The sequence below is a fragment of the Manis pentadactyla genome, chromosome 12 (assembly GCF_030020395.1).
Source record: "Manis pentadactyla isolate mManPen7 chromosome 12, mManPen7.hap1, whole genome shotgun sequence".
Classification (NCBI taxonomy): Eukaryota; Metazoa; Chordata; class Mammalia; order Pholidota; family Manidae; genus Manis; species Manis pentadactyla.
In genome coordinates, this window is record NC_080030.1 from 43,676,297 (window position 1) to 43,686,793 (window position 10,497).

The 10,497-nt window shown below is 37.8% G+C and overlaps 2 protein-coding genes across 7 annotated transcripts in view; one reads left to right on the forward strand and one right to left on the reverse strand.

The window, feature by feature from the left end:
• Positions 1 to 4,545, forward strand: part of LRP11 (LDL receptor related protein 11) — an 81,718-nt gene extending 77,173 nt beyond the window's left edge. Inside the window, exon 8 of the mRNA XM_036906935.2 lies at positions 3,745 to 4,545. The gene's annotated coding sequence lies outside the window, so the exon portion shown is untranslated. The remainder of the gene's footprint in view (positions 1 to 3,744) is intronic.
• PCMT1 (protein-L-isoaspartate (D-aspartate) O-methyltransferase) overlaps positions 1 to 9,905 on the reverse strand; it is a 42,164-nt gene extending 32,259 nt beyond the window's left edge. For all 6 annotated transcript variants that reach the window (XM_036906948.2, XM_036906946.2, XM_036906949.2 and 3 more), the window contains exon 1: positions 9,662 to 9,905. In XM_036906948.2, the coding sequence (XP_036762843.1) occupies positions 9,662 to 9,890 (229 nt within the window). In that variant the 5' untranslated portion in view covers positions 9,891 to 9,905. The remainder of the gene's footprint in view (positions 1 to 9,661) is intronic.
• Positions 9,906 to 10,497: the final 592 nt, after the last annotated feature.

Below are 10,497 nucleotides of genomic sequence, written 5' to 3' on the forward strand. Positions count from 1 at the left end.
GAAGACTGATTTGTGGTTGCCAGGGGTTGAAGGTGAAAGGAGGAGATCAACTGCAAAGGGGCATGAGGGAAATGTTCTAGATCAGAAATCAGCAAACTGCTATAAAAGTCCAAATAGTAAGTATTTTAGGCATTGCAGGCCACATAGTCTCTGTTACAACTACTCAACTCTGTTCACATAGTGCAAGAAAAGCCACAGACAATATTGTGAAAGGATATGACTGTGTTAAATTTTTATTTCTAAAAATAGGCAGGACAGATTTGGCTTATGGGTTGTAGTTTGCTGACCTCTGTTCTATTATCTATCATTATGGTAGTGATTACACAACTTACATTTGTCAAATTCTTCAAATTGTAATCTTAAAATTGGTTAAGTTTTATGTAAATTATACCTCAAGAAAGCTGTTTTATAAAAGTGTAAGTCAAGGATTTAATGCCCAGCCAAACTGTCCTTCAAATGTTAAGGTTATAGAAAAGATGTTTTAAATATGCAAGAACTCGCGATAACCCGGGATACGTCAGCAAAGAAAACATATTCAATTGTACAGCAAAGACTAAAATAAGGATAGACACATGGGTGGATTAATAATACTTATACAATGGGAAGAGAAAAAAGGGGAAAAGCAGAATTAGATCACTGACTGTTGTATAGGTAATAGAAGGAATCAAAGAATATCATTTAATACCGACCACACTGTAAATAGTTAAGAAAAAGGTGATTTAAAGCCATTATAAAAGGTATACACACAAACCCTCCAAATAACATATGAATATATTTAAAAATTAGCAAACAAGGCAACCAAATAGAGAAGCATTATAAATGGTCATGGACTGGCAAAGACAAATCATTTTTCCATTTTAAAATTCTGGATAAATTAACCAAACAGAAAATATTATTTCTACACAAGTAAGCTTAGGCAAGCTGCCGAGAAAGGTTACTGAAATAAAACAGTGAAATAAATAAAACAGTGAAAGCATTTTTTAAGTTTTACAATCAGAACAGAGAAAATATTTACTATTTAGTTTACCATATGCCATACAAAAAAACCCTAAGCACATTACATATACTATCTCTTTTAAAATTGGAACTTATTAACTATGAAACAATCTTGACATCTCTAACAATCTTATAGAGTAAGCACTGTTATTCTTCCATTTGACAGATGAGAAATTGAATTTATAGAGACTAAGTTGTTCAAGATCATAAAGTAAATAAGGGATAGGGCCTTTCAAATAGATATGTTAGACTTCTACTGAGCACTTCAGTATTCTGTACTAACATATTCAAATAGTTAAATGACTGCTACTAAATCACTTCCCAAAACAATTCTTGAACGGTTCATTTGCCCTGAACAGAATTCATACTCCAGACAGGTGAATCACAGACTCTCAAGGTCACCAAGGGCCCTGGGAGCCATCAAGTCTAACTTCTTCAGAAATGGTTCCATGACCTCTATGTTAAGAGTCCCACTGATATGGAACAGTGCTTTCTAATTCAGACCACTTGAATTATCGTAACACTTCCCTGTAATAAGATGGAATCTCCCTCTTTATAATTCACTTACATGAACCCTTAGAGCTACTCTCACAAGTCACAAAAGATATATTGAATTTTCTATTCAGCTAACTTTTTCTTTATACATCTGAAGACCTATCATGGCCACTTCAAGCCATATCTTTTTCAGATTGAGCAGTCTCACTCAATACTTCCAATTAGTCATCAATTTTATTTTATTTTATTAAGGTATTATTGACATAGAATCTTATGAAAGTTTTTACAACATTCATCCATATTATCAAGTCCCCCCATACACCCCATTGCAGTCACTGTCCATCAGCATAGTAAGATGGTCATCAGTTTTAAAACCATTATCATATACACTCATTCATTCTTTTCTATATGGATATTAAAATATGACATCTAAGTTTAAACATATTGCTCCAAGTAGTTCTAAAAATCAAAGCAAATTAAAGAGATTTCTTCCTGTACGCCAGATAATATGCTTCTATCAAACTCATGCAAGTTTATTTGGCTGCTTTCTTCTCTATAGAGGCATATGGAATTTACTAAAGCGCTGGATGTAACCAGTCACTTATTTAAAAAATTCAGAATAAAGCTTTATTAATAATAAAAGCCATTACTGGGTGGTTTCCAAAATTTTCAGCACAAGATTATTATTTATTTTTCCCCAGGGTTCCATATTTTGGAAGATGCCTAAACCAAGCTACATTACTAAGTATTTTAATCATTTTCCCATTTTTGGTAATTTGACATATACAGCTGCCAGGGCCCTGAAGTATCTCTAGCAAACAGCAAAAGTAATTGAGTGTTTCACTTTGTATGTACAGTCTATTTTAAGTAAACATGCAATTACCATTAGGTTTTCTAAAATAGCAAACAGCTTTAGAACCACCCATATGCCATCTTCCTGGGCCCTAGGAACTAAGGACCTTTATTAAATAATTATAATAATGGCTAATGTTGGTCCAAATACACAACTGATCCAAATGATAAGTTAACTGATTTCAAAAAGGAGAATCTAATAGATTCCAAGCTATAACCAAATAATTAAAAACTTCAAAAAATTACAACTACATTAAGAAGGTATCTGTTTCTCTTCTCAACTTGACGGGTAGGGAAGGATGCAGGGGGAAATAAATTCCAGGGTAAAAAAATACCATACAAGAGACATGACTTAGATATGAAGAAAACTAAAATGTGGCAAGATTTCAAGCAACAATGAAGTGTAAAAAAAGGAAAAACATTTGACTATTCCTCTTCAATAGTAAATGGGTCTGGAATATTAGAAATAAAGAGCAGAGAATAAACTCATAGTCCACTACATCACTACATAGCTTAACGACATGTTGGGAGACTCATACAATTAATAATGGTTATTGATTTTCAACATTTAAAAAGCCAACAAAGTGCAGAAAATTTATTTACTGCTTAAAATAAAATGAAAATTATTAACTTTGACAATGTAAAGAAGCCATTAAGAAGTTGGAAAATGAGAGGGAGAGCTCCCTAGTATACTTACTTATAAAGTGGAAGGCTTAAGAGGTAGTGTCAGTTTATAAATTATGGAACAAGAAATTGAGGTTAAAGTATATTATTTAAAGTTACAAAGGCAACCACAAAAGAGGAAACAAAACTATGATATAACTATCTGGGGGTGGGGAGTAGGTTTGTAGCATATACTCATCCATCTTTGCAGATCAGATGTTATCTAAAGTTGATGAAACATGGAGTAACAGTTTAAGCACATGATTTAGAGACATGAAGATAATTACAAGAACCAAAACATAATTAAAAGTGGTTCGTTCACTCTAGGCAATAAGTCTAGGGGCGGGGCAGGGAGGAACGGGAAAAGCAATTGTTATTTTTCATTATAAGCCTTTCTATTTTATCTTTTAACCATGTATATATATTATTTGACTAAAAATTAATATTAATTCTCCTAACCTTATCACAGGTACTGTGTATTATGTAGATGGATTAATACATGTGTATGTGTATATACACACACCCCTCCAATTAGCAAGATGTAAATTGTGGCATGGGACTCCTTTTACAGTGGCAGAATTTTAACTGGTGCATTATCTAGCCTCTTTGTAGTTACACGGAGCCTTACAATTGAGTTCTAATCAATGGAACATGTGTAGAAATCACATATGCAAATTCTAGATCATGCCCTTAAAAGGAATGAGCGTTTTTTTCTTTCCCCACTTTTCTCTACACCAGGTGGAATATGGAAATAATGGAGGTAAACTATCTTTAACCTTGAAGATAAGGAAAGACTTCAGGGAGTGCAACAGAGAGAAGAGCCTAGGTCCAACACTATGGAACCACCATATTAGCTCTGAACTACTTATATTGAATTGTTACAGGTGATAGAAATTTTGGTTTTGTTTAAAACACTGTTATTTTGGTCTTCATTACAGAGGCCAAATGGTACCCTAATACACAAGGTATATGAGGAGGAAAACGAAATCAGTCTGAAGAACAGGATTGGAGTTGGGGCATGGGAACAGACAACAAAGAGAGGTCTGAAAACTAAGCAAGAAGTGTTTACGCTTGTTACAGTAAACAATAGGAAGCTCAGGCAGTAAAGTGACATTACAGAAAGCAGAACACTAAAAAATCACTATAATGTGCGCAATGTATCTGAGGGAAGAGAGATCAAAAGGGTGATGACCAATCAGACTGGAGGTATACAACTCCAACTGTGAACTAAGAACCTAGGCTAGGATAGTATCAGTGAAAATACAGTGAAGAGGATGATTATGAAAGGCATTTGTAAGAATTACTGATTTAACTTGGTGACAGTCTCAAAGAATCAAGGACTACTCTGAGATTTTGATCTGGGAGAAGAGAAAGATGGAAGCAATCCTGGCAGAAATGAGTAAAAAGAGGACCTGTGTTAGTATGAAGCTCTGAAAACACAGGTAAGAAATTAAGTTTGCAAATGGATTTCAAGCCATATAGAAACAAATTTCTCTAAGCTTGTTACAAAGTTACACTTCAATAAAGGAAATATTACCTTATTGACTTGAAGAGTTGTTAATCATCTACTTTATTTCTTCTCAACTATCAACATGCCAGGGAAAATAATGAAAAATGAACAAAATGGTCACCTTTTACTTCCCATCTAGAATAATTAGGCATGATATGAGGTAAGTAGAGCTTGAGATACTCTTGGTACCGAAAGTTTGAAAGGAATTACTTTTAAATTCACAGTATAATCAAAGAATTTTATGTGATGGCAACTTATGATAAAGCATATCCTCTAACTACCAGAGAGTATTTAAAAATACATCTTTTTCTAGATCATTGCTCTTAATAGCTACATAAAGTTAACTATTTGTCAAAGGACAACGTTCAATGGACTCCTACATCTCTGAAAATCTAAAATGTTATGTAAAACTCTAAAAACAGGTACCAAGCATTAACTTCTGTGGCTCCCTCCTAAACACACAGGGACAGACAGACAGACAGACAGACACACACACACACACGATTTCTTACAATCCATGATGTGATTTAAATTACAGCATCTTAGATTTGGAAGGATCCTTAGAGGTCTAGTGCACAGTCAAAGCTGATGACAAATCTCTTCTACAATATCCCTTACAGTGAAGTGATCGGCCATTCTTGCTTCAGAAAACAGAAAACATTATTTTCAAAGCCAACACTTCGATTGTTAGAATAGCTTTGTGAATACTTCCTTATAATGAGCCAAAATATACCTCCCATTTGTCCCGGTTTGACTCTCTACTACATAACATTTCTTCAAATATTTAAACACTTTTGCGCTCCCAAGCTTTCTCATTGCTAAACCAATCTCAATCCCATCAAATCATCACATAAAATGACAACAGCTCTTGTCATCTTGACCACCCTTGTCTGATCGAGTTTTCACTGCTCTTCTTAAAAGCGTGTTGAACAAAGCTAAATGCAATACCCAAAATATATATATATATATGTGTGTGTGAAACAACACAACTGAACTAAGACCCCATTAAATAATGGAATACAACCTAGCATCCAAATCTAGTGCTGTCTAATAGAACTTCTAAAAACTTAAATAGACACACTTACACTAAAATCATAGAAGTTAAACCTTATTCAATGTACTGTAAGTACACTTAATAGTATGTGCCCATAAGAATGCCTTGAAGTAAGTTAAAATGAGGAGGTACTTTGTTTTCTAAATGAGGCTCCAATTTCTGAAAACAGTCCCTTAGGATTTTATTAACTAGTTATATTTGGCCCATTAATACCCATGATAAAACTAATGGAATATTATTTTCCACTAGTTATGCTACAGTGGCTAAGAACTGACACTCTAAAATTGAATTTTAAAATAATTTCAATTTATTTACAGAAATAAGGATAGAAAAACTAGAAATTATCATAATTCTTATATATACAAATGACTACTAAAGGTCTTCACTTAAGTGTTTTATAAGCATCCCAAACCCCAAAATTAACTCCTGCTCTCCCCTACACCTTCTTGCACTCCAAAATCCCTGCTTTCTCTCACTTGTTATTTCCTACTCAGAAATGGCAAATCATTCCAGTTTCCCAGGCCTGAAACCTGTGCATCATGTATGTTTGACTTTAACCATAATCTCACACCCCAAATTCAAATCTAGCACATGCTATTTTCTCTACCTGGCATGCTCGTCCCCCAGCTCTATCTGCATGGCTTGAATTTCTTTAAATTCCTCTCCACCCAACTTTCTACTCAAATGACACCTTAGCAAGGCCTTCTCCCCCATGACTGCAAACCTACTTACTACACCACATTCCCTTTCCTCCTTTCCTACTTTGTCATTTATCATGTGATACATATTTTATTTGTCTGCTCTCACTACAAGTAAGCTAAAAGAGAGAATGGATGCTTGTTTTGTTCACTGTTGAATCCCCAGTGACTGGCATACAGAAGATAATCAAGGATCAGTTGACTGAATGACAAATCCTATCAACATTATACATGCAAAACAACACAACCAAGGATGCAAAAGAAACCAACGTAGAAATAACTGATTCATTTGGTCAAATGGTTGATTGTGTTTTAACAAACAAAAACAGATAAAAGAACAATTGTCAGCACTGCTTTAGGGGGCCAGAGCAGCATCTGAAGTCTATTAGTTAAGTCTCACAAATGCTCTGGTTTAGAGGCTCCTGCTCTAGAACACATTATCTCAATGCCATCTACTCCTGCCCCCCCTCTTTTCCTAACTTTTACCATGGCTTAAAACTATCCCAATAAAAGAAGAAAACAACTCTAATATAAACATTAAATTGTCACATTTCCTGGATTAAGCAGGCTCAGAGTTGTTTTAAATTGATTTCTTTCATAAGCACCTTATCAGCCCCATAATTGCTTATAATTATAAAATAACAGAATTTTTCATTTCTACAGACCTGCACTATCCAATATGATAACCACTAGCCACATGTTGCTATTTAATTGAGTTAAATAACATAAAAACCCAGTTCCCTAATCGTACTAATCACATTTCAAATGCTTAATACCACATGCGGCTAGTAGATACCATATTCAACAGCACAAACACATTACTGCGAGCTCTACTGGACAGACTTTCTCCCTAAAACCTTATTTTAAAACATAAAACTGATTCAGCTCAAACACTGACTGAGTTTAACCTTGTAATTTTGAATTCTCTATGTCAGTGATTTCAGTGTATAATCCTTGGATCAGCCAGAATTATTTAGAAATTTGTTAGAAATACAGATCCTTGAGCTCTAGAAATCTGTGTTTTAACAAGCTCTCCAGGTGATCCAGGAGATTTTAAAGCATGCTCAAGTTTTAGACCACCGTTCTAAGTTACTTGAGAGCAGCTGTCATCATAAGTTATGGATATTATGAGATGTACCATTACACTATACAATATCCTGTAAATAATATATCAACTATGAAATTAAATACAATATTTCTATTACAATGTCTTATAAAATTAAAAACTCAGTAGATATTTTCAATAAAATTATTATAATATTAAAACTAAAGCAATCATGAACTTGATTTATTAAAAAAAAAAACCATTAAAAATGTTACTGGCTTCCTCCAATATGCAGATCCCTCTTCATTCAACGTCAATATAATCACATTTTAATCTTTTTCTAAAGATTAAATTAGAAGCCTTTAAGTTAGAAAGATACACAAAAGTCAAATAACCAAGAAAGAATGAGAAATTTTCAAATGCTGTACCAATTGAAATTTTTACATGAGCTAATTTACATTTATAGTAAATAAATAGAAATGAAACCTATTACCTAGGATTAATTCAACAAAACATTGAAACTAAAGTTGCAGTGTTACAAGAGGCTATATAATGTAATTTCCTCCTACAGAGATCTAGTATAAAACTAAGTATTTGTAATATCAACATCCATGTATATTAAACATTATTCAATTTTCTGACAGAAAAACATCCATAAAAATTTTAGCTAAAAACAGTAATATGATACACTGAAGTGATTATAAAACCACTGGGAAAAGAGCTAGTCTTGCTAACCACAAATTTGGCTCAAAGAGGAGAGACTTTAAGAGCCTTATTGATTACAAATCGTTGCCAGAGCCAAGTGCCTACTGAGATAACCTACCGGTGGAAAATTACTTAATCATAATTCGTCTATAGAATGTTTCAAGTATGCAATGGGTACACCGTAATAGCAGGCACTAAACCATTTTAAGAAACTGTATTAAAATATTTCCAAAATATTGAGTTTATGTGCAATCCATGGGAACCTAAATCACACTTCATAATACCGCCCCGGGTTATAAATGTCCACTTCCAATCAAATACCCTTCCATAAAGTAAATACTGGTAATGGTTGACAGAATTTTGAAATCTAAACATTCTTCATTACTAAATATTAAGGACACAATTTCCAAATTTTAAGTATTGTAAAAAAAAAAAAAAGTCAAATGACTAATTATTATGTACTAACCATGTGTCAGGCATTACTATTTATTTCTCTCATCTTGGTGTTCATAGCACAGATCCAAGCATATAATGTACATTGACATTTATGAAAAAGGAATGAATATTAAGTTCTTAAAGAGGATTCGAAGATATTAAGGGGGAAAAGTTCAAGCCCTCAAGGAGATTACAAATAGAATTAGAAATCATGAAAAACTCATGAAAAGCTAAATAACACATAATAATTGAAAATACGACGTGGCAGGATATGAATATTTGCAAAGTTGGTGGCAAAGAGAATGCTGCAAATTCTGACCAGAGGGAATGTTACGGACTGCAGTCCTTCTAGACTCCCGATCGGACAGCGACACTGTATTTCTATTTAAAAAAAGAAAGTGACACAGCACTCATAATTATCATCGGTGTAAGGAATGCAATAACTGAAGAGAATGATACAAGGAAACTCACACAAGGCTTTCAGAGCACATGGCCTTGAAAAAAGTTGTAACGTTCCACACACACACAATCGTTCGCGGATCCCAGGAACCCTAAAGCCTCCTCAAACAAATATCTCACGAACAGCGTCTCCTGATTACTTCTTCCTCCACGCCCTACGAGGCTTTCCACCCAACAGCAGTCCCAGAAATTTCTCTCAGCATTCGCAATGACAATAATCTCTCATCTTTCTCTCCCTCCCCTCGCCGGTATCAAACAGTGGCATCTCCCTCCAGTGGAAAAAACGCAGGGCGGGGGAGGCAGGAAAAAAGCCAGCACCGAGGTCGATTATGGAGGAGGACGGTAAGAAGACGCGGGGGTCGAGGGTGGGGTCCCATCGGTTCCAGCCCCGCTTCCAGGCCGCGGCAAAATATGGTCCCTCCCGCTACACCCGGACGGGCAGGCGGCAGATCCGAGCGAGAGCCCCACCACCTGCGAAGCGCCGACGCCCCCAGACCCTCGGGGGGACGCCTGTCCCTGCCCACCAACTGCGGCCCCTGGCTCGCTCTTCTGTTCGAGTCCACGGAGCTGATGAGTGACAGGTAGCGGGGGACGCGATCGCAAGCGCAGGCCGATCAAGGCTGATAGTGCAACCCGGAGCTCAGCCCCTCCAGCGGGCACGGGGGTGGAACGTTCCGGACGGCCCCGGAGAACCAGGCCGAGGCCTGGCCTGGCCCAGTCGCCCCACGCCGTGCGGTGGTGGCACTTACTGCGGAGATTGTGGATTAGCTCCGAGTGGCTGGCGCCGCCGGATTTCCAGGCCATCGCTAAGCACACCCGGAGCAGGTACAGAAGCACCTTCAGCGCGGCGGCGATACCGAGCAGCTTCCCGAAGAATGAGACTACCTCCCACACGGTTACCGCCCTGCTGGCGCCTCCGTCGTAACCGCCGCTGTTACTGCCGTCGCCGCCCGAGCCGCCACTGCGCGCTCCCGGCATCCCCCGCGGCACGCATGCGCTGTATGACGCCGCGCGGCCTCGGGTGCGGCAGGGTGGGTCCGGGGGCTTGGATGGTCCTGTGCCCTACCAACCACGCCTGTGGCTCCTGCGATTGCACGGGAAGAGCTGGAGGGCCAGCGCCGCTGTCGCCGCGTGCCCCTTTCTGATACCTCAGGTTGCACACCGCCTCCTTGCTGGGTTCGCCCTGCAGCAAGGCCGGGTGGGCCCAGCGTGATCCGTTGCTCTCCTGGCTGCGGGTCTGGTCACCGAGCGCGGTGGCGGAATGGTGGAGCAGATATGTGCCGCCGGTTCGCCGATTTGGTTCCACTGCTGCCGGTGGCTCAACAGTCTCAGCTGGTTCAGCTGTTGCGAGCGACAGGTCTGCCCCTATAGCTGTCCAGATTGTTGGACGGTGGGCTTCTCCATTTTGCCTCATCCAACCCAGTTGACTAATATTTAGGTCGGTTAGAGTCAGAGCTCCCTATTGTGGACCCTGAATCTTAGTAGAACAGGAGGCAAAGGCCCTCTCTAACTTATAGTACTACAGCCTCTGGCTTTGTGACAAGTATGTCAATGTTTGCTTAGCAGATACCTGTAGGACCCTGGT